At 48.6% G+C, this 27,436-nt stretch overlaps 1 protein-coding gene across 11 annotated transcripts in view; it reads left to right on the forward strand.

Moving 5' to 3' along the window:
- Positions 1 to 27,436, forward strand: part of EPS15L1 (epidermal growth factor receptor pathway substrate 15 like 1) — a 96,862-nt gene that overhangs the window by 29,891 nt on the left and 39,535 nt on the right. For 10 of the 11 annotated variants that reach the window (XM_038566971.1, XM_038566972.1, XM_038566979.1 and 7 more), the window contains exons 7-15: positions 1,410 to 1,535; positions 5,146 to 5,205; positions 8,606 to 8,839; positions 13,689 to 13,846; positions 16,770 to 16,926; positions 17,537 to 17,622; positions 18,470 to 18,542; positions 25,021 to 25,182; positions 26,061 to 26,258. In XM_038566971.1, coding sequence (XP_038422899.1) covers positions 1,410 to 1,535; positions 5,146 to 5,205; positions 8,606 to 8,839; positions 13,689 to 13,846; positions 16,770 to 16,926; positions 17,537 to 17,622; positions 18,470 to 18,542; positions 25,021 to 25,182; positions 26,061 to 26,258 — 1,254 coding nt within the window. Of the gene's footprint in view, positions 1 to 1,187; positions 1,322 to 1,409; positions 1,536 to 5,145; positions 5,206 to 8,605; positions 8,840 to 13,688; positions 13,847 to 16,769; positions 16,927 to 17,536; positions 17,623 to 18,469; positions 18,543 to 25,020; positions 25,183 to 26,060; positions 26,259 to 27,436 lie in introns of those variants that run through there. The other variant, XM_038566980.1, reaches the window with a different exon arrangement.

The raw sequence follows: 27,436 nt of genomic DNA on the forward strand, positions 1-27,436 counted from the left end.
TGTTGTGCAGCCATCTTCACTGTTCCTCTCCAGAACTTTCTCATTACTGCAGACTGAAACTCTGTCCCCATTAAACACTGACTCCTCCCCTCCCTACTCCACCTCCTGGTGCCTAGAGGAGAATGTGACTCCTCTGCGGACCTCATAGAAGTGGAATCCTACAGTACCTGTCCTTTGCTTTCTGGCTTATTTCAGTCAGCATAATTTTCTCAGGATTCTTCCATGTTGTAGCCTGGATCAGAATCTCTTTTGTTTTTGAGGCTGAAGAATATTCCATTGTGTGGATGCACTACATTTAGGTTATCTGTTCTGTTGATGTATGCTTGTTGAGGGTTTCTTAATGCTCTTAGGGGCTCCAGCTCATGGGCTGAGTGGGTGGTGAGGGCTCTCTATCCCCTGGGTCCAGTCCCTGTGGGTTTCATTTCTGGAGGAGGGCAGACTGCAGGCCTCTGCCCAGACCCACCTCCCTGATGGCCCCTTTGACATGTGTGGCCATGTGCTATTAGTCCTGCCCAGGGCTCTCTGTTTACGAGGAGCTTTTATAATTTATTTATTTTTTTTACTGTAAGAGGACTTCCTGTGCTTAAAGTTGATTTTGATAATTGGTTGCTTAAGTCTTGGTTTATTTTTATATTTGGTTCTTGAGCTCTTTTAGTCCTGTAGGTTGATATCCAGATTTAGTTGTTTGTCTTAAAGAATGAAAGTCCATTCACACTATGACCTTTCTTGTCCTAGTGAGCTCCTAGGAGGGAGGTAGGGTGATCTTTGTCTCCCAGGCGGCCCCTATGGTGGAGAGTAAGGCTTAGAGCCAGGTCCTGTCCCTCCATTGACCTTGGTCTCCAGATTCGTAGTTCCAGTGAGCTATTTCCTTCAGGGAAGATGTTTACTCTGGAACTGCCATAAGACCATCCTGTGCTTTTAGGCGAGCCCAGGGGTGGGTCCTCGCCTGTTTTCTCTTCTCTTCTCTTCTCTTCTCTTCTCTTCTCTTCTCTTCTCTTCTCTTCTCTTCTCTTCTCTTTTTTCTTTCTTTTCTTTTCTCTTTTCTTTTCTTTTCTTTCTTTTCTTTCTCTCTTCTCTTCTCTTCTCTTCTCTTCTCTTCTCTTCTCTTCTCTTCTCTTTTCTCTTTTCTTTTCTTTCTCACAACAGACTCAGAGAGAGACAGAGAGACAGAGACACAGGCAGAGGGAGAAGCAGGCTCCACGCAGGGAGCCCGACATGGGACTTGATCCCAGGTCTCCAGGATCACATCCTGGACTGAGGGCGGTGCTAAACCGCTGGGCCACTGGGGCTGCCCTCCTTGCCTGTTTTCATTCAGTTTCGGGTCAGAGCTCATTTTGGACTCTCCCACAGTTTTTTTTTTTTTTTTTTTTTTTTTTTTTTACTTACTCAGGCTATTCTTTTCCAACTAGGTGGAAGAAAAGGCAAAATTCGATGGAATTTTTGAAAGCCTCTTACCCATCAATGGGTTGCTCTCTGGAGACAAAGTCAAGCCAGTCCTCATGAACTCAAAGCTGCCTCTTGATGTCCTGGGCCGGGTGAGTGATTCTCTCACATCCTACACTGCTGCTGACTGCTGTCTGCCCCATGCATGGTTCCCACGCACACATGAGGCTTTACACAAGGCCATGCACCATTGGAGGCTTTGTTAGAGCTGATGTTCATGAAGAACTTGCTATGGTCAAGTTGGCTTAGGGCTTTATGGATGTGGCTCACAGATGCTCCCTGGGCTGTGGGAAGATGCTGGTGTGGGCCCATTACACACTTGGGGAGGCAGCCTCAGAAGTGAACTCGCTGCCTGGGGTCTAGAGACAGGCAGAAATGAGATTTGAACCCACACCCAGGATTTCCGCATCTCCGTGTGCTCCTGGGGAGAAGTATGGGAGTATATGTCCAGAACTTTTTTTCTTTTTTTAAAGACTTATTTATTTATTTTAGAGAGATGGGACATGAGGGAGAGGGAGAAAGAATCTCAAGCAGACTCTGCGCCAAGCATGGAGCCCAACACAGGACTCAGTCAGACCTAAGCCCAAACCAAGAGTTGGATGCTCAACTGACTGCACTACCTAGGCACCCCTCTTTTCTCTTTTTAATTACCTTTTTTTTTCTATCTGGGAACTTAAGTTAAAGGTACTTTAAAATCTGCTGTAAGCTTAGAAGAAATTTTACACGTTCTCTTAAAAGAAAGCCCTTAGTTTTGTTCCTATTAAATGCAAGTTCTTTTTAGTTACAGCTTTCTATTCCAGACTGTCTTCCCTCCAATGAGGTTTGCATCATGGCCCTGTGTGTTTGCTCTGTGACAAAGCCCAGTTCCACAAGGTGTCTATACTGAGTTCCCTGCTCTTTACCAAGAAGGGATGGGTGTTGTCATCTGTCTGGATTGGATTACAGCGATGTGGCAGGCACAAACCCAGAGCAGGGGACTGAGCATAGTCTCTGCTGCCTTAGGCGACACCTGTAGGTCTAGCTTACGACATTTGGGACAACCTTTGGGAAAGATGCAAATTCCTGTCCCTTGGTTTCTGTTTGAGTATGACTTGTGGACACTGGCCCATTTGAAAGGACCCAAGTAGAGCCCATCTTAATACTTTGTTTTGAAGGAAGGCTGCTAAGAAAGGCAATCTCTCAATTCCCTTTGTTTCCTCTGGGCTGTGGCATGGTATAGGTGGAGATCTGTGATGGGGACCAAGAGTCTTTACAAGGCGTGAATTTTAATTGCAGCAAAATGCGGTGACCCAGTCCTGTTCATTGTGTGCATTCATTTGGCAGGCCTTGCTAAATACCTGACAACTGGATGTAATAATTCTATAGAGCCAAATTACAAACAAGACAGAATGATGGAGGTGAAGGTAGCTTCATTACAAAGGGAGATGTGGCTAGGAAGGGTGTGTTCTGCAGATCTCCTGCCCTGGCTCCAGGTCTTGTGGCATAGGAGTCGCTTCTTATCTGCTGGGCTTTCTCCTTCCCTCCTTTTCTGCACACACCAGCCTTATGTGCACCCATTCAGGCATGTACACATGCATCCATATCCATATCCATGCACCCATCCATGCACTTATCCATATCCATGCACACATGCATTCATAACCATGCACCCATTCACCTGTGCACCTGTCCATCTAGACATGTGTGCATCCATATTCACGTACCCATTTATCTCTACACCTATCTGTGATATGTGCATCAGTGTACTCGTGCATCCATGCATCTATGCATCTGTCCATTCATCCATGCACTAACCATCCATTCAGCCATTCAGGAAGTTTGGAGTCTGCTCTGGGTCAGGCCTTGTGCTGGGCACCAGGAAGATGAGGATGAAATTAGAAATTAGTCCAAGGGGTCAAAGAGATAAATAATGGTTAAGATTGTGATATTTATTTATTGAGGTCTTACTATATGCCAATCCCATTAGAACACTTTGCATGAATGAAGTCCTTCAGGACTTGCAGCCGCCTTGTTATGAATGGTATCACTTTCATCTTCTAGATGAGGAAAAGTGGGCTTTCAAAGTGGCTAATAAGCCTCCTGGGGTCTCATGGAGAGGGGAATAGGACCTAGGTGGTCCCCAGAGCCCTCATTGTTTCCTGGTGACCCCCTACTGCCCATTGCCTCCCTGATAATTGTGATTCTGCCCAGTGGGGACAGTGGCAGAGAGGAAGCATAAAGGGCAGGCAGGGAGGGCTGCCTAGAATAGGCCCTTCAGGGTTGTGTCCTCCAGAGTGAAGAGATGAGTGGCCGATGACAGGATGAGGAGGCCAGGCACATAGTGGCATGAGCAGAGGCATGCTGGGGAGGGCTGGAGGGTTCTTACCACGTACTTCCTCCCCTGGAGGATGTTGAGCCGTGTCTGGAAACAGTTCTGGTGGTCCCACATGGGGCAGGTGTTGTTGGCATCATGTGGGTGGAGGCCTGGGATGCTGTTCAACACCATGCAGTGCCAGGTTAGCCCCACCATAGACACCAGTATGGTCCCGAATGGCAGTGGTGCTGAGGCCCTGGGCGGGGAGAGACATGGAGTCAGGAAGTCTCATTCTCGTTCAAGTTCCCCCAGGCAAGTGCCATATCTTTGGAAAAGTTACTCTTCCCGAACCCCTGCTTCCTGCATTGAAACCAGAGGCATAAAGCATTCAGCCTGATGCAGAACACCTCCCAAAGGCCATCTATATGCTTGAAGGGACTGCGAGCAATTTGGGCTCCCTAGAGAGTGAAGTGGATGGAGTCCCTGGAAGCTGGAATGTGGTACAAGGACCTGTATAGGCCACAGGAGGTTCCATGTGCCAGTCTAGGGGACAGGCTTAGAGTGCATTCTAGAACAGTCCCCATTGTAACCCTAGGGAAAGGATCGGAGGCAAAGAAGCCAACTGGAGGCTGTGGCCTTTGTGGAGTATTGGAGAGGCCCAAGTCAAAGATGGTGGCAGGGCTGGGGAGGGGGACTTGCGTGGGAGAAATGTCCCTGGACTGATGTTGCTCATGATTGACTGAGAGGGTAACCAGTGCATGAAATACCACCATGTTTGGATGCTAAGGGGTCTGCTTGGTTCTAGGTACTGGTGCCATACCCAGTGTTGTCCGAGTCGAACAGGCCTGCTGGTTTGAGTTGGGGCTGACTTGGGTCAGGAAGTTAGTGCTTTGATTGTGCTTTAGAAAAAAAATCTGGCACCTGACCTTTGGCCCAGTATAGAAACTCTTACCTGCCAGCCTCATCTTCAAAGTGTGAGGTGGGCCATGCATCCTCAGTGGCACCTGCCTCATCATCCACCAGCGGGAGAGGAGAGGAGACTTGGTGGACCTCAGCTCAGCACAGTGTGAAAGGGGGGGGGGGGGGGCAGTTTGTGTTGGAGCAACACCTGTGCCAAAACCAAACCATCTTTTCTGTCCAAGAATTCCTTGTAAGACGGTAAAAAAAACCAAGGTGGACCCGGTTATTATTATGATTGTATGTTAGAGAAAATGAATGTAATGTAATGGAAAGGATCTTGGAATTGACAATACTTCCTCAGCTGGTGGTTTTTCAGACAACCCACTGACTGGTTCTTAAATGTATTTTGATTGCCTTGTCGTAGCCCTGGTATGCCCAGAGCACTCGGAATCTGAGTTCTGGCAGGTATGCTTCCTTCCCCAGTAAGCCTTGCTTTCTTTCCCTTGCAGGTCTGGGACCTCAGTGACATCGACAAGGATGGGCACCTGGACAGAGATGAGTTTGCTGTGGTAGGGCCCTGCTGCAACTCGCTTTTCCCACCCTACTGAGGAAGGAAATGTATAGTTCATGTGGGATTTCTGGAGTCTTTTTTTTTTATCTGATTTTTAAAAATCAGATAAAAATTGATATATTTTGGATTTAAAGAAAAGTGGCAGTAATACAGAGAATTCTTTGGAATACCCTTCAGTAAAATTCCCCAGTGGTATTATTTTACCACATTGCTTTATCTGCTTCCTCCTTCCCTCTCTCGCCATACATATGTACGTATACACACACCTAAAATTTTCCTTTGGGCCGTTTTGGAGTAAGTTACAGACACCATACTGGTTTGTCCCAGAATACTTCAGTGTGTATTTCCTAAAACCAGGAAATTCTCTTACATACCCAGCGTCCAATTCAAAATCAGTAAATTAACATAGACAGTGTCTATCTAATAATTATAGTATCTGTTGTGTGTCTTGTCATATAGCTTCCATATTAATATGTCCTTATGTATTGTCTAAGAATATGACTGAGACTGTACCACTTTCCCCATTCTTTGCAGCTAAGAAGTTCCAGCCTCCTTTGTTACATTCCACAGTCTCTTTCCTATCCTCTAATCTGGAGCAACAGCTCTATTTATCTCTGTGTCTCATGGGCCTGTGGGCATTTTGAAGAGTGTAGGCCAGCAGTTTGTGGAGTGTCCCTTAGCTTGGGGATATCAGCTATTTCCTCTGACGATCCAGGTCATGCCCTTGTGTGTGGCAGGACTCCACTGAGGTGATGCTTGTTATTCTTGGGGTCTGTGCCATTGACAGGACCTGTGCTATCTTCTTGCCCCGTTGTCGACATGGTGTCCATCTTGATTGTGGTCAGTGGAGGCTGCAGGTTTCTCCCTGCAGAGTTACTCTTTTCCTGTGACTCAGTGTCTTGTGGGAGACACTTGGAGACTGGACACTTCATTACTCTTCCACCTCTCACCCACTAGTTCTCATGTCCTCCCAGGACTCTCACCTGATTGAAGATTATGGTGGTTGCCAGACAAGTTTCTAATTCTGGCACTTTTTGCACATTTTTAGTTAGCCTTCTACTATAAGGAATCTGTGTCAGAGTGGACTCATGGCTGTATCCTCTGTTCCACGGTTTATAATCTTTTAGTTGTGTGATTTACTCTGCCCATGTAGAGCTCCTCCCAGCTGCCTCCTTTGTCCTTTAGTCACATTCCATCATTGTCAGAGCACTTGGCTTCCTTTTGGCATGGTGAGATGGCTGATGGCTCCTCCTGTATATTTCCTGCCCCAACCCTGTTTCTCCAGGGAGCCCTGGTTCCATGTAGTGGAGAATGGTGTTAAAAACCAGGATGTGGGCTCTGGGGTGCTCAGTGCTCCTGGGATACCACTGCTTCCAGGACCTCTCAGTAGACAGAGTTGGGAGTAGGTGTACATGTAGATGTACTCAGCAGGTGCTCCAAGGCACCACCGTCTATTTTCAGGTCTGCTTATGTCCAACCCTGGTACTCCTGCCTTCTCCTTTTAATGGCAGTGATGTCTGTGTGTTGATCGGGGCTCTCCTGTACTGTAGGCTGCCTTCCCATGCAGCTGCTCCCTTCACACCCTTCCAGCTCCCCACCCCCTTCCTCTTATGTGGCCTAGCGGCCATGCTCAGGTCCTCACATGCCAGCCCTCCTCACCCTGGGCCTGTGTCATTCTGTCTCCTCTTCTTCCTCCCTTCCCTCCACCTCACATCTTTGACCTTTTCCATTCATGAGATTTATTCACTCACCTTGTTCCCTTGAATCTCAAAGGAGAACAAAGTAGCTTCCTGTAGTTAAGGGCAATATGTTTTAATTAAAAAAAAAAGATTTATTTATTTCTTTATTAGCATGAATGAGTGGGCAAAAGCAGGGGGAGGGGCAGAGGGAGAAGGAGAGCAAGAATCACAAGCAGACTGCAGTGAGACCTCACAACCCTGAGATCACAACCTGAGCTGAAATCAGGGTTGGGTGCTTACTTTAACTCACTGAGCCATTCCAGGTATCCCTGTGTTTTTTTTTTTTTTTTTTTTTTTTTTTTTTTTTTTTTTTTATTGTGGTAAAATATATATAACATAAAATTTATCATCATAGCCATTTTTAAAAAAATATTTATTTATTAGAGAGAGCACATGAATGGGGATAGGGGCAGAGGTAGAGGGAGAATCAGACTCCCTGCTAAAGCAGGGAGCCTGACATGGGGCTCGATCCCAGGACCCTGGGATCATGACCTGAGCTGAAGGCCAACACCCAACTGACAGCCGCCTAGGCACCCTGCCATTTTCAAGTGTGTGGTTCAGTGGCATACTTTTATATAGCTGTGCAGCTGTCACCACCTCCCATCTCCAAGATCCTTCATCCTACAAAACTGAAACTCTTTCTCCATTGAATACTAGCTTCCCTGTCTTCCAGTCTCTTGTTATTTATTTTTTATATTTCCAGTGACCACACTTGTCTTAAGGTGCTTGTTTCATTGAACTGCTCTTAGGGTGATTCCCAGGAATGGGATGACTGGCCTAGAGTGAACCTGGGAATATGCCCCTCTCTGCACGGCCTCAGGAGCCCCAAGTTTCCATTATTGTTTTGTTTGTATCATTTCCCATCATTTCAGCTGAGATTTATGTTGTTCTGTAAATGGGTCTTATAATTGTGTCATTTGGGTTTCTTTTCATCACTTGCTGGGTTTTTAGCATTCTATAGCATTTTTAAGTGATGGTAAATTTTACTTATGTTAGTGATCTGGTCTAAATGCAGATAGCACCTCAAGGAATATTTTTAAGTGGGAAGGGTTAGAATTTTGATTTTGTCCTTTTTTTTTTTTTTTTGAGAGCGAGGTCTGGGGGAGAAGGAGAGGGAGAATCTTAAGCAGGCTCTATGCCCAGCACAGAGCCAGACATGGGGCTTGATCTCAGGACCCTGAGGTCATGACCTGAACTGAAATCAATACTGACTGAGCCACCCAAGGACCCTTGGTGTAACAAAGGGTTTTGTTAAGCTTGAAAACAGACTTAAATCTTTGTTTTAGACAAAGTTTTCTTTTCTTTGCCTGTCTGAAACAGGAAGTAAGCACAGTTCTCAGTGTATCTTTAGACTTCAAATTCTAGCACTTGGGGAGTCATCAGCCCTGGAGCTGTGTGGTGAAGGGACGTGTGTGGAGTCTGGCACGATTGAATTCCTTTTGTGCTTGTGTTGGTCTTATGTGATTAAACACATCCTGGAAAAATGATGCATTGGAAGAGAATGCATCAGTAAAGGTTTATTTTTTACTTTGTTCCGCTTAGAAGTGGCCTCAAAAAGAGCAGTCATTGTCACAGCATCACAGTCCCAGAAAAAGCTTCCCTCTCCCTGCCACGGCCTGTGCCTGGCCACCTGAATGTTATTCTCTTTCGCACTCACAGGCGATGCACTTGGTGTACCGAGCCCTTGAGAAGGAGCCTGTGCCCTCTGTCCTGCCCCCATCCCTCATCCCACCTTCTAAGAGGAAAAAGACAGTGTTCCCAGGCGCTGTGCCCGTCTTGCCTGCCAGCCCCCCGCCAAAAGACAGCCTCCGCTCCACGCCTTCCCACGGCAGCGTCAGCAGCCTGAACAGCACGGGAAGCTTGTCTCCCAAGCACAGCATCAAGCAAACACAGGTATGGTGCCCTCTGCATTCGTGGCTGCTTCTCGGAGCAGCCGTGTGTACTTGCAGAGTCCCAGCCAGATGTTCCTTGGGAGCAAGTAATTTGTGACTCCAGAAAGGTAACATTTGTGATTGTGTTTTTTCAAATGATATATATGGTTGGCACCTTAGTACCATACACTCTCTGACTGTAACGAACATTTATTTCTCCCAGAAAACCTAGAGGCTAGGAAGTCCCAAGATCCAGGCACAGGCAGATTTGGTGTCTGATGAGAGCCTGATTCTGGGTTCACAGATTGAGTTTCCTCGCTGTCTTCAGGTGGTAGAAAGGACGAGGGAGCTCTCTGGGGTTCCCTTATGAGGGGAATGATCATATTCATGGAACTCCACCCTCATGAAGTAATCACCTTCCGAAGGCCTCACTTCCCAATACCATTACATTGGGATTAGGGTTTTAACAGGAATTCTGGGGTGAGAGGCGGGGGTGGGTGGCACAAACATTGAGTCTATAGCTATAGGGATTTGGAGTTAAGTTTCTCATTCCTTTGCAAACAAATGCCATCCTTCCTCAGACACACTTAGTTTGCTCTACCCTTTGGGCTCTCTATTCCTTCTGCCTCAGGCAGCACCTCTCCTGGGCTGGTGCTTTCCCAGATTGTACCCAGCACTTTGCTTTGCAAGGCCTCTGCTCACAGGGCATCTTATCCAGGGGCTTTGGTGTGATCATAGCCAGTGTGCCCTGGGCTCTTTCCACCCTGCATTCTAGATTTCCCATGCCTGGCCTGTTTCGTTGTTAATTATGTATTATCTGTCTCTTTCTCCTACTCCCCTCCCGCTTAGCTTCATGAGAGCAGAGTTAGTTCTTGGTTGTAATCTCAGTGTCAGAACAACCCAGATACTTTGATGCTCAGTAAAGATGTTGAATACCACAGGAGCAAGGGAGACATCTATGTCTTGTTAAAGACAGTGTGGGGGCTCTGACTCCCAGCGGGCAGCATCTTCTATTTCAAAAAGACATTTCTTGTTCTGGCAAATGTAGCACACCATAAAGGGGTCTTTTATAAAAAGGTGCCTTTGAGATTATCTAAAACATGCAAGAATGTGACCATGAGTTACATCCTGAGTCATGCCTTGCTTTCTGCCTTATTTGTGGTTTCAAAGGGAAAGCAGTGCAGGTGACATGAAGAGGGCCAGCCAGCACTGCCATGCAAATTCAGATATGAACCATAAAAGTAGAAATGAGAAACCATCTTGGTCTCAGCCTATCAGTAAGTGACACTGTTGGCTAGGAATGGCTGTGGCATTCACTTAGGCCCCCTGTTACTTTTGGCAAGCCCCCACAGATACTTCCTCGACTGGAGCAAGTGTCTTTGTGGCTCTTGTTAGGATTGCAAAATGTACTTCAGCAACAACCATCAGGAAAATTTTAAAAACTAAGATTTATTACTCACAGGTCCTGCAGAGTGTACATCACACCCAGGGCCACCACAGCAAAGCCAGGGGTAGAGAGAGAGCGAGCTCAGGCATGGGGCTCTACCTTTTTGGGGTCGAGGATGGGGGCCTAGGGTTTCTTGGGTTCACTCTTTACTGGTGAATTTAAAACATAAGAGTGGAAATGAAAGCATGGAAAGGGAAAAGTGGGGTCACTCAGGAGGCCATTTATCTAGGACACCCTGAGTTTCCCAGGGAACCGTCTTGGGCTGGCCTGGTTCTTTCCCTAGTCGTGTGGTTGGTAATGTTTACTCAGGATGGCTGTTTTTGAAATGGGTGCCTCAGCAATCAAAAGCGTAATGACAGACATTTAAATTACAATAAAAAATGAATTGTCAGATACTTAATGCTTCAGAAACACAGGGTCAGATGATTCTGTTATACATGACATATTTTTTTTTAATATTTTTTAAAAATTTTTATTTATTTATGATAGTCGCAGAGAGAGAGAGAGAGAGGCAGAGACATAGGCAGAGGGAGAAGCAGGCTCCATGCACCGGAAGCCCGACGTGGGACTCGATCCCGGGTCTTCAGGATTGCGCCCTGGGCCAAAGGCAGGCGCTAAACCGCTGCGCCACCCAGGGATCCCCTGCATGACATATTTTTGAAGTTAAACATTCTACTTGGTGTTGGTGGGGAAGTGAGTGGCTCATTTTCAGGAACTCGCCACACCATAGAGCAAGAGTCCTCTCTGAGAGGGTCAAGGTGGTTTGGTCGGGGGGCTAACATAGCCCCTGTCACTGCCCCAGCTGGGCAGAGGGGCAGAGGTGACAGGGCTTCCCCTCAGGTTGGTGAGTATCTATTAATAAGCCCCATGTCCAGATGGTCCAGTCTGGGCATCTTAACCAGCTCAGCAGCTCACCAGCCGTGCCTGGCACGTCCTGGGGATGTCACGGTGACTGTGGGACTGGCCTCTGTGCTTCTTGGAGAGATAGATGATAACCATATCAATAAACCAAGGAAGGTCAGGTAACTATGAAAAGCAGAACAGGGCCTGGCCTGGAAGCACTGGGGCGAGGAGAGGGCTGTGCTCCTACAGATGGGGTCAGCTAGAAGGTCACTAAGGAGATGATACCTGAGCTGACACCTGAATGACAAAAAGTCATCAGAGGACTAGTCTGTGTCAAGACTCTCAAGTGGTAACCTCTAGAAACAGGAAGAAGGGTGGGATGGAGTCAGAGAGGGGGCCAAGACTGATAACTTAGACCTGCACAAGCTGTTTTCCAAGACAAGCAGCACCTATGTCTGCAAAATTCTTGCTGAAAGTTCTTACTAAGTACTGCAGGTTAGGTTAGTGGTGACAGGTTTAACTGACAAGGAGGCAAGTGGGGCCAGAGTTGCTAACAGGTGCAGGTTGACCAGCCTTGTAACTCCTGTCCATGGTGATCTGGTGGCTCTCCCCAGACCCTGGGAGCATGCTGCTGATTACAACTAGACTTATGTTACCAGGGTGGGTGGGGGTGGGAAGAAATGGGTGCTTTCCCACCCCAAGGATGGGGACAGCTGTTAGAATCACAGATGTGAGAGCAAGCAGTTCCGGGGACCCACAGTCACCATGGTGTCCCCTCCCTCACTTCTCTCCCCACCAGGCAGGGGCCACCAGGTACTGTCCTCCTGCCAGCTGTGGGGTGCAGCTCCTTCTAGCTACCAGGTTCTGTTGCTCTTTATTGGGGGGGACCTGTGGCTGCTAAGCCAGCCTTAAACCCAGCCCGTTCTGGGAGACCAGCTCTGAAGAGAAGGCTGTCCCATGTTGGATTTGTAGCCATGTAGGCTTCAGAGTGTTGCTGCTGACATACTCTGAGACCCAGAAATCAGGCAGCAAGCTCATTTTGTTTGCAGGTTAACCGTTAGGTTAATCATGGTCAACCATGATTCTTGTCATCCCGGGGTTGTAATCTCTTGGGACTTGTGGATCACAGAAACCAGCGTCTCCCTCAACTTATAGCTTGTCTGACCCGCTTTTACAGCCTTCTCAGGTTTCTTGGCATTTGAGGTTTCGCTTACTCTAGTTACTGGGTGTAAAGGCAGCAAGCCTCTTCTTCATTAGAGATCTTTTACGTGTATCTTTACGTCTACTCTGGGGTAGCTTACAAAAATTCACGTAATGCAACAAGCAAAGTGCAAGTCTCTCTTGTTATCTGAACTGCTGCCTGAGCCCTTGCTGTTTGAATTTGGTCCATAAATTCTGATAAAGCCTTGCTGGACTAAATCATTTTCCCTATCCAGAATCCTGAAATTGAAATAATATGGGTACCATGGTGTCCGTTGCTTCCCACCCTTGCTTTCTGGATTCCCAGTGCTCCCGTCAGGATCACGCTGGATTTGGATAGCGAGGGAGACCTGTTCAGAAAAAGCAGATGAGGAAAAACATCCCTAGAAAAAGGAGCAGAGGCACTGTGGATCTTGGTTCAATGAGCATGCTAAAGGTCAGAGGTGATGCGTCCAGAATTAGCAGTTGAAGGGGCCCCGATCTTCCTGAATTAGGAGGTGCGTGGTCCCTGGTAGACCCTTGGTGGCATTTGCCCTCTCATGTAGACCTGAGCAGGCAGCGTGAGGGGTCACACGTGTAGCAGGGGCCAAGCCCCACAGCTGCCAAAATAGCACCACATGAGGCTCTCAGATTCTCTTACTTCCATCTGCCAGAGCATTGTCGAGGGTGGTGGGGCCCTTGTGGGTGGATGGCATGCTTGTTCGGGGCCCAGATTCCCCCACCAGCACGCAGGGACCCTGGGTTCCTGCCCATCTAGCAGACACCATTTTCATGTCTGCCTCATTGGTTGCCCATCAGTGCTGGGTGTGTGCCAACACCTCATGGGGAGATTGCTGTGTCACAGAGAACTGAGTCAGGGCAAAGGATGGAATCCGCACAGAATCCCAGATGGTGGGCATCAAGGATACCTCTGGCAGCTGCAGAGCAGTGTTTGCAGGCAGAAGACAAGAGGACCAGAAATCCTGGCATGGGAGTGGGGCTGCCTGGTTGTCAGGAGACTGTCCTTCTAACATGGGCCGTCAGGAGGGTCTTGCCTTGCACACTTGGAGCCCTTCTCTGGAAGGAGGTCATCAGCTTCCCTTCGAGCCCCCTTCACCTGCTGGATCTTTACCTCCATCTAAATATAAGGAGGAGGAGATGCTGCGATGGGCTGGGAAAGGCTCACCTTGGCTGCTGGGTGAGGCTGACTGAGTGGTGTTCACTACTCTCAGCCTCAGTTTCCCCACTCAGAACAGGGCTCCTATCTGCCCTGTTGGTTCATGGAGCCGTGCTACCCACAAGCACTCAGTAGTCCTCCCATCAGGAACACATGGAAGTGCTTTAATAGCACATGTTTACGGTGACGAGAAGCTCAAGACCAACTATTTTGAAACCCTTTCAGCCAACAGTGAGCTGGGTGGTGCCAGTTGCAGATAAGATGCGATTTGACGAGATATTCCTGAAGACCGACCTGGACCTAGATGGCTATGTGAGTGGCCAGGAGGTGAAGGAGATCTTCATGCACTCAGGCCTCACCCAGAACCTTCTAGCACACATATGGTAAGGACGGGTAGCTGGACATCTGTGTGTATGGGCCTCCTGTGGAGAGGCAGTGACTGAGGGTAGCTCCGAGGGCCCTGAGGAAGTGAGGCTGGTGCTGAAGGAAAGCAGGCGGCCATCAGAGTGCGGCGGTCAGGGCCACCTCTCCAGCCCCGCAGCAGGCCTCCAGATCTGCCTGGTTGGGTAGGGGCTGGTGAGGTATAAGCGTGAAGGCCCTTTCCCTGTTCCTAGGCATGGCAGCTCTCTCTCCACCTATTTGGACCCTTTAGAGAGCTCTAGAGAGATATGCTTGAGTGGCTGGGGCAAGTTCTTGCTGTTGGTTATGCTGGTTCTAGCAGGAGGTATAGGCCTTTGCCACAGCCAGTTGGGGGTGCACTCACCTGGCCCTGCCCCTGTATGGGGGCGGTGTGCAGTATAATTCCAGCAGCTCCTGGGAGACCCTGTGGTCAGTGACTTGGCTCCCATCAGGAGACTGAGCAGTCAACAAGACTCTGGTCCATGCCTCAGGGCCAGTCAGGGAGCCGTCCTCACCCCCACTTTCCTGCAGGGTAGACCAGAGCAATCTTCACGGTGCTGGGAGGCCTCTTTTTGTAACTGGCCAGTGGGGAAAGTCACTTTCTGACTTTGTCTTCGGGACTTAGCGGAGCTTCACTTGGGAGTCAAGGAGAGAATTTCCATGTAATTCTGGAGAGGTGAACCCCTCCAAAGAAGAGCAGTGAAATTTTGCATGTTAGTAGGTTGGGAAAATAACTGTCCTCGGTAGTCATTCATAGACGTCCACATTGTGAGGGGAGTCCCCAACCTGAAAAAACACGCTGTTATCCTTTCTCTTCAGAAGGAATGTATGACGCACAGAGTTAATCACGAAACAGCTTGGGGAGGCTGATGGCTTCTGACAGGTCAGGAGCAATCATTCTCTGGCCCTTCAACTCCAGTGCCCACTTTTAGAAGCCAATGAAATGCATTGTCCACTTTATCACCTTGAAGTGGATATGCATGCGATCAACGGTAGTGATGCAGCACCCTGGTCATTGTGTAGGGATGTCCTCTCAACCTGTAAGTGGTGCAGCAACAGGGAAATGGCACAGTGAAATCATGAAATATACTTGGATTCAAAGAAGGAATGCAGAAAGCATTGCATATAAAGAGCAAAGGGAAGGGGCACCTGGTTGGCTTAATGGTTGAGTGTCTGCCTTCGGCTCAGGTCATGATCCTAGGGTCCTGGGATTGAGTCTGACATCGGGCTCCCCACAGGGAGCCTGCTTCTCCCTCTGCCTGTGTCTCTGCCTCTCTGTGTCTCTCAATAAATAAATAAAATCCAAAAGAAAAAAAAAAAGCAAAGGAAAAAGGCAGAGTGAGCAAGCTCTAAGCTCTAGAATAACTGCTGGGAAAGTAAAACGACAGTCTCAGTTTGTCTGCAGGTAGCCGGAGCTAGAGAGCCATAACTGAAATCCAGATAACATGCCCGGAGGGCTGGCTGGCGGGGCGGGGGGTGGGGGGCGGGTGCGCACAGCCCTGGAGCCAGGGTGTGCACTTGAGCTGTCATGGGTGGGGCTGGCCAGGCACCGGGCTTGCGGGCCTCAGAGCCCATGCTCCTTTAGAGATAGGGAGCAAGAGAGGGCCTAAAAGAAGAGGCCTTGGCCCAGGAGTAGCTGTGGGCTGGGTGTGCGACAGAACTGGCCCTGATGTGCAGAATCCGCACATCTCGCCCTCAAACTGCAACAAGAATGAAGATGTTTCTATATTTTTAATTTTCAAAAACATTTTAGAAAAAGATCGTTTATTTCTTTGAGAGAATGCGAGCATAAGCAGAGGGAGTGGCAGAGGGAGAAGCAAACCTCCCCACTGAGCAGGGAGCCTGATGTAGGGCTGGGTCCCCGGACCCTGAGATCCTGACCCCGAGCCGAAGGCAGACACTTAACTAACTGAGCCACCCAGGCGCCCCTGAAGAGGCTTTTAAAGCAGCCTTTATCAGTGATAGTCAGTGGGGTCTCTGCCTCCCCTTGGCTCTGTTCATTGGCTGTTTGGGCCCGAGTCTGTTTACCATTCCTGGCTCTCTTCTCCTATGAGTTAGAGAGTGGCGTCATTGTTCTGCAGTCACTATGAGTAGTGGGAAGTGAGACCCTCTTGAGTGGCCAGAATGAGACAGTTTTAGACCTGGAGGCCTTGTCCAACCACTTGAAGCTTTCCTTCCCATAATGGCCAGCTCCTTGGTTACTGGGCTGGTTGCAGAGCTGCTCTCTCAGGCTTTGCAGGAGTTCTGCGTGCTGCTGGTTTACGTGCTGCCTTGCCTGTCAGCCAGGATGCCAGAAGGCCAAGTGAGCAGGGACACCTTAGCAGTGAGGGACTGTCCTGTGCGGCATGGTCAGGTGTGGCTTTCCGGGGCCCATCTCCTCTTGATGACAATCCAAAATGCTGCTGCTGTCATCTCCATTAAAAGCCAGCAGCTCAGGCTGCTCACATAACCTAGGCTACAGGGCTATGGCTAAAGACCCAAGGGTGCACAGTCGGGCCCAACATCTGTGTCTGTCAGAACAGCTGCTCCATCCTGGACCATTGCAGTTCTCCATGTACAGGCCATAGAGAGTTGGTGGCATTTCTGATTATTGCCAGTGAGCTCTTCCCAGAGGCCTGCCACCTTGGCCTGTGAGGTGGGGTTTGGTGGTTCTCCAGCCAGGTGAGGCCCCCCTTCCTCTCCTGACAACCCCCTCCTTAACTAGTAGCCGCAGGGCAGGGTGCTTGGGTGGGAGGGGTGTCGGGATTGCTGTCGGGGTGTTCAGTAGAAAAGAAGTTGCTGCTGTGCCCCATTGTTTGTATTGTCACTGTTCATTTTTTAAAAGGATGGGTTCTGTGATTTGTACTTACCATGCAGGGCCGAATTCTTGTCTCCGATGTGTAATTAGCATCTGCACGTTTCTCCCAGGGCCCTGGCCGATACGAGGCAAACGGGAAAGTTAAGTAAAGACCAATTTGCATTAGCTATGTACTTCATTCAGCAGAAGGTCAGTAAAGGCATCGACCCCCCTCAAGTCCTGTCACCGGACATGGTCCCGCCCTCTGAGAGAGGCACTCCCATCCCGGTGAGTACTGCTGGCCACCCCATCATGTTTGTGTGGTTTCCCGCGGCCTGCCACCAGGTGGCGGCAGTGGCCCGTGTGAGCAGACCAGTGCCCTGCTTTCCTTGCCTGCTTTCACCAGGGGCCCAGGGGTGGGTCTGGGGGGGTGTCTGGGCCTCTGGGATAGTGTTCCAGACTGGATGCTGGCCCTTTGGCTACTGTGAATTGGAGATACTATGATTCTGTCCTTCATACTAAGACCTACTAGGACCTGCTGGGTGGTAAGGTCAGCTTGTCAATTTTTTTTTTTTTTTTTTGTCCAACTTTTTTTTAAAGATTTTATTTTTAAGTAATCTCTGAACCCATGTAGGGCTGGAGATCCAGAGTCACATGCTCTACCAGTTGAGCCAGCCAAGCACCCCTTAGTTTGTCAAATTTTTTTTAAGGCAGGAGGGGCAGAGGGAGAGGGAACAGGAGAATCTTAAGCAGGCTCCATGCTGAGCATTGAGCTCAGTCTCACACCCCCAAGATTATGACCTAAGCCAAAACCAAGAGTTGGATGCTTAGGTGACTGAGCCACCCAGGCACCCCTTAGCTTGTCAATGTTTAATTCTGTATATGAATTTGGTTCCAGGATGGTTCAAGTTGTCTCGGATCCGGGGAGTTTACTGGTGTGAAGGAACTTGATGATATCAGCCAGGAGATTGCTCAGTTACAAAGGTGGTTAAAGCTCCTTCCCGTGTGAGCCTGGATCTCACACAGCCCCACCCTAGCTTGGCACCACAAGCACCAGGGGCCTGTGAGGCGTGCAGCAGGTTGACTATCCCAAGTTTGTGCAGCAGAAATGCAGGGCTGCATGTCGCCCCGATTTCCTGAGTTGACTTAACTAAGCTCGAGTGATGGCGTCTGCGGGAGTCCCTGTGGGCTGGGGGGGTCTCAGGCAGGTGTTACTGGGCTGCTACCCCCAACCTCAGGAAGGCCTTGTTCTCCCTCTGCACATAAGACCACTGAGCCTTAGATGGCAAATTAATGGCTTCAGATTAATAGACCAAGAGCTAAACTGAGAGAGGTGTCATGTCCAGGTCTCTGGTTCCTCTCTGTCCCTACTGCCTCAGTTTCCTCACCTGTAAACAAGGGCTCTGGATGGGGTGTCTGCACTCTCAGAAGCTGGCATAAAGAAATGCATCCACTTTATGTGTCCCTGGGATCCTCTTTGAAACCACAGATAATTCTGGGGGAGGGCAGTGAGCAGAAGGGCTCAAAAAATGCTTTGCCGTCCCTGAGCAAGGTCAGTGAGGGCATGCTGAGCCCTCCTCACCCTGGCCATCGCTCTGACCACTTCCCCCTGCTCCAGGGGCTCGAGTGGTCTCACTGGGAGTGATGCCTCATCATATCCGCAGATTCCACTCATGCTTGAGGGGAAGGAATGACGTAGGGTGCACGGTCGCTGGGAGCCAGCTGAGCTGGGTTCTGTGGGTGTGGACGGAATCGGGTGTGGAGAAAATACATGATGGCTGTCGTCATGTTGTCGCTCATCTGCGCTTCCCTGAAATCTTTCAATGCCCAGAGAGAAATACTCCCTGGAACAAGACATCAGAGAAAAGGAAGAGGCAATCAGGCAGAAAAGCAACGAAGTACAGGTAAGTATAGTGCCCACCCTGGGCAGGCAGCTATGACCTGCACCTCACAGGCCACGCCTGTCTGTGGGTCGGGGCTTCTGGGGGGCTTCTAGGTGGGATTTTTAAGTTTCCTATAACCATAGACAGGGGTGTCTTTTTTTTTTTTTTCAATTGAGCTATATAAGTCACATTACATAAAATTTGCCACTTTAAAGGATACAATTAATTCAGTGGGTTTTAGCATATTCAGTATGTTGCTTGGCTGTTCCCTCTGTTTCATTCCAGAACATTTCCATCATCCTGAAAAGAAACCCCATGACCATTGGCCCTCACCCCTCTCCTCCGTGACCTCCCCTTCCAGCCCCTGGCAACTACTAATCTGCTTTCTTTTTCTATGAATGTGTCTGTTCTGGACATTCAATGTGAGGTCTTTTGTGTCTGGCTTTTTTCACTCAAGTCTCAGTTTTTGAAGTTTAGACAGTAGCTGCTAACCTTTTTCCAGGACAGTCCTGCTTCCTGGAGTGTCTCCTAGCAGGTGGTGGTGACACAGAGACTGGGGGTCTGACTGCTGAGCTCGAACCCAGTTCTCCTTAGCTGTGTGACCTTGGGCAAGTTACTCAACACCTCTGGATCTTGTATGACATTGGTAATGAGTGTTTTACTTTCCTGGGTTGTGGGTCTGGAAAGTGGGGTCTGGCACATGCTCAGCGCTCACTTGGGGCCCTTCTTGCTCTTCTCATAATTTGAGCAAAAGGGATTCTGCATCAGGATCAAATCAGTCAGCACTGGGCAGCAGCAGCATCAAAGAGATGTGGGTTCCCACGATGCCTTGGGTCTGAATGGACAGAGAAGGCACTGCCACTGTGAGAATACTAGATGTGGCTATGGCACCCTGAGAGTGACCCCTAGAATTGCCACTGGTACTGGTGGTCTCTACTTGAGTCCTTTGAATGTTCTGAGCTCAGACTTGGGCCAGGGGAGAGGACCACAGCCAAGTAGGCAGGACTCCAGCTCCACCATGTCTCACCTGAGTGACCTGGATGGGTGGCTTCTATCTCCCCAGCTGGCAATGAGGGTCAATGCCTGGGCTGCTCACAGAGCCAAGAGCAGCAACTGTCTGCCATGTGTACCACAGGAGTGGCCGGTTCTTTCTGGTCCACCTCCTAGGGTGTAGACCCGAGCCAGGGGAACTAAGTAGCATCTGACTCATTTGGGCTCCTGAGGTGCTGGGTGGCCCTCCCCTGTACTACCCACAAGGGGACTGGAGGACTCTGGGGTACTAGGTGGATAGCACATTTCACCAATCTGTGGGAAATGTCATGGCTATGGTCTGCGGGTGAGGTGGGGTGGATGTGCCCACCCTGCTTCAGGACACCCATCAGTTTGTGCTGTGCAGTGTCCAGACCCTTCTTTCCTTTCCCAGCATCTCACTCTCTGTGAGAAGTGAGCAGTGAGGATGGGGCTGTAGATGGTCTCCTGGAATGTTTTGGATTGGAAAGCAGGGACTGGCCTGCCTCTGGCAGGAGGAGCTTTTTGCTCAAATGAGCTGCTTCAGTTGTAAGAGCACCTTGCAGGTGATGTTACTATTTTTCTGAAAGCCCCCACAGTACTTTCATCCTGTCACTTTATTCTCTCAGGCCTCTGATTTCCATCCATGTCCTAGAATTGATCCCTCAGACACACACTCTTGCTCCTCTGTCACCTGCATCCCCTCATGCTCCATCCTTTTAGCCCTGTGGTGTGGTGGAGCTGGCCTTGTGTTCCCTCATGCCTGTGCTGGGCCCAGCCAGTGACAGGATGTGTGGCTGGTTCTCCCTTCCTGTTGTGTCTGGATTGCCATGAACATGCTTTGGTTTGTATTCTGGTCCCTGGGGATCTGGATGCTATGATGTCCTTTAACTACTGAGGAAACCAGTCATCAGGTCTCTGGTGCCTGCTCTGGGTGATTCTGAGGAAGATGTCAGGTCTTTGTGGTGACTTATTCTGACATCTGGAAGTGCTGTCCTCTCTGGTCTGCGCTAGGTGCATTCAAGCCAATTGGAACCCTAGATGGTGGGCTCTGATGGCACACACCTGCAGCCTTTGAGGTGCTAGGGTTCTTGTGTGCCCTGATAGCCCCCCAGAGCTGGGAGGGAGGGAGCCCAGCGCCAGCCAGACTGGCCCTTGTTCTGTGGGGGGCCTCATTTGTAAGCAGGCCAGCCCGGGGCTCTGCTGTAGTGCTTACTGGTAGCTTTTTGGCCATAGACAGAACACTGTGTATTTTTTAAAAGTTCCCCCTGTGAAAACCAGGTTTGGCTTTGGTTCCTGCCACCTTTCCCCACATGAGTCTGGCCAGATGATCACTTGCCACACCCGCTAGCAGTCTTTGGGTTGGGCCCCCTATAGAGTATGGGTCCTTTGTCCTCAGGCCTGTTTATGTTTGGTTTTAGGCAGCCAATGCTTTGGCTTCAGCCCCCACTGTCCTGTTCTCATGGTACCCCTTCCCCATCCTCCATTGGGGTCTCTCACTTCCATTTACATCGCTTTTGTTCTGGTGAACATCTGCAGCATCTTTGCCTGGTTTTTCGTTTTATTTTCTTTCTGTGAAAACAGCGTTACTGAGATAGAACTCACACACTACACAATCCATCCACTTAAAGTGCATAATTCAGTGGTGTTTCATGTGTGCACAGAGTTGTGCAACCATTACCACTATCAGTTCTTCAGCACTTTCATTACTCCAAAAGGGAGCCCCATCCCCATTAGCAGTCCTTGTTCCCCTCCCCAACCCCCCAGCAGCCACTTGTCTACTTTCTATCTCTGAATTTACCTGATCTGGACATTGCATGTAAATGGAATCGTACATTGTGTGTCCTTTGTGTCTGGCTTATTTCACTCTGCCTTGTGTTGTCAAGGTTCACCACATCATAGGATGTCTCAGTGCTTTATTCATTTTTATGGCTGAGTAATACTCTGCGGTATGGCTGGACCACATTTGGTTCATCTGTTCATCCCTTGATGAATATTTGAGTTTTTCAACTTTTTAGCTATTGCAAATGATATTGCTCTGAACTTTCATGTGCAAGTCATAATGACATATGACTTCACTTCTGTTTTGTCTATTACCTAGGAGTGGAATTGCCAGACCGTATAGTAACTCTATGTTTAACCTTTAGAGGATCTGCTGGACTGTTTTCCAAAGTGGCTGCACCATTTTACCTTTTTTTTTTTTTTTTTTTTTTTTACCATTTTACATTCTAATCTATAATGCATAGGGGTTCCTGTTTCTCCATATCCTAACACTTATTTCCTATTTTTTATTTTAGCCTTCCTAGTAGGTATAGAGTGGTATCTCATTGCCCCCAATGCTCTCTCTCTTTTTTTTTTTTTTTTTTAAGATTTTATTTATTTGAGAGAGAGAGGGAGCATGAGCTGGGGGAGAGGCAGAGGGAGAAGTAGACTCCCCTTGGATCAGGGAGCCTGATATAAGGCTCAATCCCGGGACCCTGGGATCATGACCTGAACTGAAGGCAGATGCTTAGCTGGAGGAGCCACGCAGGGGCCCCACATTTTATCATTTTAGCTCTTATATTTAGATCTTTGATCTTTTTTTCAGTTAATTTTTGTGTATGGTGTGAGGTAGGGATCCTACTTCATTCTTTGCATGTGGAGATCCAGTTGTCCCAGCATCATTTGTTGAAAAAACTGTTCTTTCTCCACTAAATGGTCTTGGCACCCCTGTTGGATAGCACTTGGCCATCGATGTGTGGCTTTATTTCTGGACTCTCAATTTTACCTCACTGATCTACCTCCATTTCTGCTTATGACAGTACCATACTGTCTTAGTGACTGTAGCTTCTTAGAGGCATACCTCATTTTATTGTATTTCACTTGATTGTGCTTTGCAGATACTGCATGGGTTTTTTTGTTTGTTTTACAAATTGAAGGTTGGTGGCAACCCTGTGTCAAGCAAATTTATCAGCACCATTTTCCCAGTAGCATTTGCTTACTTTGTGTATCTCTGTCCCATTTTGGTATTTTTTGCAGTCTTTCAGACTTATTCATTATTGTTATATTTGTTATGGTGATCTGTGATCAGAGATTATGACTCACTGAAAGCTCAGATGATGGGGGGCAATTTTTAGCAATAAAGCATTTTTTAGTTAAGGTGCGTATGTTTATTTTTAGACATAATGCTATCGTATACTTAATAGATTGCCGCATAATATTAACATAACTTTTATATGTACTAGGAAACTAAAAAATTCATTTGGCTTGCTTTTTTGTGATGTTTGCCTTATTACAATATATCTGGAGTATGTCTGTTGTAAATTTTGAAATTGAAAAGTATGAGTTCTCTAACTTTTTTTCTTCTTTTTCAAGATTGTTTTGACTATTCTGAATCCCTTGCATTTCCTTATGAATTTTGGCATCAGCTTGTCAGATACTGCACAGAAGGCAGCTGGGGATTCTGGTTGGGTTTGAATTGAGTCTGTAGGTTGTCTGGGTTATTTCTGTGTTCTCTTTGCATAAACATCTCCCCCTTTCTGACCCCAGCTCCTATCCTAACCATGGGGGTCTTTGTCCCTGTGGGGCTCTTTGATTCTTCCCTCTTCATTACAGAATGAGGCCAAGATTCCTTGATGTCCCAGGCTGCTGGCCACCTGGTGTCCCAGGCTACCACACTGGGCCTGACCCTCCTCCCTGCTTCGTCTCCTCCTCCTCCTTTGTTACTTGTTCTTCCCTCAGATGTGGCAAACCCATGTCCTGGACACCCTACCACCAGTCTCTTCTCTTCCCCAAACTTGTCAGACTGAGAGTCAGCTTCTTGAATTAAAGGGCAGGGAGACTGGGGAGCAGAGAATCCAACTTCCCAGAATAACTCAGAGGTGTATTTTGGCTGTCTAGAGAGGAGAGAGCCATGACATTTTTGTCCTCGAGGTAGAGGGGAGACCCTGTGCCTGCTTTGGGTTTTTTTCCTAAAATGACACCAGCAACGCACAGCCCAGGCCAGCCCTGGGGGTTGGTCTCACCATCCCTATCTTTCTGTACCCCCAAAGGTCCCCTCAAGTCTTTCCTCTGCTTTGGTTCCCATGGCCACCATCTCACCTAGGCCCAGGTCCTCTCCTGCTCCCTTCATCAGCCCCCTCGGCTTCCATCTTCTCTGCCCCATCCATTCATTATTTTTTTTTTTTTAATTTTTATTTATTTATGATAGTCATCAGAGAGAGAGAGAGAGAGGCAGAGACACAGGCAAAGGGAGAAGCAGGCTCCATGCACCGGGAGCCCGACGTGGGATTCGATCCTGGGTCTCCAGGATCGTGCCCCGGGCCAAAGGCAAGCGCCAAACCGCTGCGCCACCCAGGGATCCCCATTATTTTAAGTTTAGTTATAAGACGTTTGATAAGACGTTTGCCTGGTTGGAAACCGGAAGGCTAGACGCTTTCCGCTGTTTCCTTCGGCCCCTCAGAGATACAGTCCGTTAGCTATCATGAGGCCTTCCAGGAAGGTCATGTGCATGTTTAAGGGGAGAGATCTGTGCATATTCTTTCCTTCCTGTTTGCACGAATGCCACAATACAACATACACATGCATTCTGCCTTGTGCGTTATTTGCTTCACATTGTACCTCAGAATATGAGGTACAGCTTCCCTTAGAGTAACCTTTCCCTAAGGTTAACCAGGCCTGCCTGGTAGAAATTTACATTGCTTACAGGTTTTGCTGCATGTTGTCGCATGTGCCATACATCTCTAAGATGCTTTTCCTAGAGTTCTCATAATAAGATCCAAGGGTACCGGCATGTTTCCCCTTGATAGATGCTGCCAATTTGGAGGAGTGTTAGCAGTAAGAATTGTCATGTCCCAGGCCCATACTTGAACTTCCTGCAATGGCTTCCCTCCCCAGAAGCAAGTGTGGTCTCTTTGGTGTGGCCCTGCTTCCTTTGGCTCAAACTAGAGCCCAACATCCCCTTCCCCACCTTGGGGGCCCCCTTGCAGCTCCCCACCGCCGGGTTCCTTTCCTCCTGGCTCTTCACTTGGTTGCTGCCTGCTTGCCCTTTGGGTCCATCCTAAGTGGTGCTTCTCTGGGGGTTCCCTCTGTCCATGGAGCATCAGTCCAGTCTCCCTGTGTGCACCCTGGGTCCACCCAACAGCACCCATGCATCCTTTTGGTTCCATTCCTCCCAGTTTGTGTTTGGGTAATGCCTCTCCTCTCCCCACCCCTGACCACATGTCACTGGACAGCTCTTCTTGCTGGGACCCAACCACATTCCTGGCCCCTGGCCTTTCTTAGGCCATCAGTATGTATTTACCAAGGAACTTAGTGAGAGATCAAGCCACAGCCACCGAGCCAAGATGCACACATTTACAACAGGTGTGTGCAGGATGCCTGTCGAGCAGACTGGGGACAGGGGGCAGTTTTATAGGATGTCTTGGGGGCTCCAGCCCAGGCTGAGACCATGTTATCTTGGATGTGCCCCAGTCACCTCAGTCTCAAGTAAATCGATGCAACTCTTCCCTAGGAATTACAAAATGATTTAGACCGGGAAACAAGCAGTTTGCAAGAACTAGAAGCTCAGAAACAGGACGCCCAAGACCGCCTTGACGAAATGGATCAGCAGAAGGCCAAACTCCGAGACATGCTGAGCGATGTCAGGCAGAAGTGCCAGGATGAGACCCAGATGGTGAGTCTCATACCCAGCACTGCAAGGGGGCTTCCTGTGGGCTTCTTTGAGCTCACAATGACCTTGAAACATAAGGCTGAAATATTCTCCTGGTTTAATAGAGTTGCTGGACATACAATTTGAGAAAGCAACCAAACATTTGTGGCCTGACCTCAGTCTCTCCCACTGAGCCATATGGTGAATGGCCTTAATCCCTACTAACCTGTGTGTGTGTGGACACCTCACCCTGGCCCCTGACTCACAGCACAGCAGGGCCAGCACACCCCTCTGCCCACTTTGGTGTCTTCACTGCTTGTTACAGACTGGGGGCTGCAGCCTCAGCAGATTGTAAAGCCCTTATGTCCCCTCTGAGACCTTGTACGGAGATGTTTAGCCCCTGGGAGACAGACATTGCCTTTGCTTATCCCTGGTCTCATTTTTCCTTATCCCAGATTGACTTTCTGTCAGTTACATGGGCATGAGCATGTTTGCCTTGTTTTTCTCTGTTTTGCAAGTGGAGAGAGAGCCCTAGAAGGAAGCCAGGTGCCTGGCCATCAGAATGGTATCTGCCACTGAGTTAGCTCATTCCAACAATGTGAATTAAGACTTCTCCCTTGGGGAGCCTGGGTGGCTCAGTTGGTTGAGCATCCAACTCTCGGTTTCGGCTCAGGTCATGATCTTGGGGCTGTGAGACCGAGCCCCACATCAGGCTCTGTGCTCAGCCTGGAGTCTACTTATCCCTCTCCGTCTGCTCTCTGCCACCCCCCCCCCCCCCACACACACACCAATTGCATGCATTCTCTCTCTTTCTCTCTCTCTCTCTCTCAAATAAATTAGATCACTAAAAAAGAAAAAAAAAAAAAAGAATTCTCCCTGAATCATATTTTATCTCATTTCAGATTTCCTCGTTGAAGACCCAAATCCAGTCTCAGGAATCTGACCTCAAGTCCCAGGAAGATGACCTGAACCGGGCTAAATCTGAGCTGACCCGATTGCAACAGGAAGAAACCCAGCTGGAGCAGAGCATTCAGGCTGGGAAAGTTCAACTGGAAACAATCATCAAGTCCCTGAAATCAACGCAAGACGAAATCAACCAGGTATCTTGCTAAGGGTGGGTCCCTGCCTCTGCTAGTGGTGGCTGGGAGTGGTTGCAAGTGGAGTAGCTGCTATGAATGGTCACGTTGGTATGTGACCAGCCTGCTCCAAGGCCACTTGTTTCCTTTGGTGTCTCCCACTTCATTTACATTAAGTTCTCTTCTTAGAAACTATTATTCTGGCCTGGAGGGTAAGAACCCAGCAGTGTCCTCCAGCGTCATGCTAACTGTGGCCCCAGTGGCAATTTGCTTTGCCTCGCCGTTCTTCCACTTCCCCTCCTGAGTGCATGTCATTTTGGGGGAATGGACAGGATCTGCATGAGGACTTTAATGGCTCCTTTGGAGAGAGTCTTGGGTGCAGAAATTCCTTTACCAATATGGTTCTCAGACAAGCAGGAGGGACAGAGTCCAAGATCTGTTCTAGCACCTCTCTATCCGCATGCAATTTGAGGACTGGCACATTGAGGAGGCCCCACTGTATGAAGAGCATCACCCCATGGCAGGTCCTTTTCCAGTTCTTCAAGCTGTCTGGGCACTCCACCCTTCTCCTGCTCTGGTGTGAAGGGCTAAGGCCTGCAGCAGCTGCTCATTAGCAGAGAGAGGGCTCCTTTCCTGCTCCCCTGGATATAATGGCCCCTTGGTGTCCCATTTACAGAGTGGGGGCGATGCTCACCTTTGGCAATGTCAGAATGGCTAGTCATGCTTCCTCTCTTGACTGGCTTAATCTCTTGCCCTTTTTTTCCAGGTTACAGACAAAAATTGACCACAAACATGTCAGATATTTCATACCCTTTATTGTGTTTCATTCTTAAGTAATAGGTATAGAATTCTCTTAGATTTTTTAACTCCAAGGAGTAAGAATTTGTACAGTGTAAATAGGAACCGAGAAATGAGTGTGTGTTAGTAATAATAATGGTGATATTTGCTGGTGCCTATTAACACCCCCCCTGCCAGATATTGCAGGAGGTGTTTTACCCAGCATTTGTGGTGGTCCTTTTTGGAGAAGAGCTAATAGAGGTTTGGTCACCAGTCAGAGGTCCCACCATGTGGATAAGACAAGATACATTTCTGGATCTATCTGACTTTATGGATTGTCTTTGGCCTCACATCCCTCTCTGGGGTAAGGTGGGCAAACAGGATGATAAAAACCCCATAAAGGAAAATGTCAGCTTTTGTCAGGA

The sequence above is a fragment of the Canis lupus genome, chromosome 20 (genome assembly GCF_011100685.1).
Source record: "Canis lupus familiaris isolate Mischka breed German Shepherd chromosome 20, alternate assembly UU_Cfam_GSD_1.0, whole genome shotgun sequence".
NCBI lineage: Eukaryota > Metazoa > Chordata > Mammalia > Carnivora > Canidae > Canis > Canis lupus.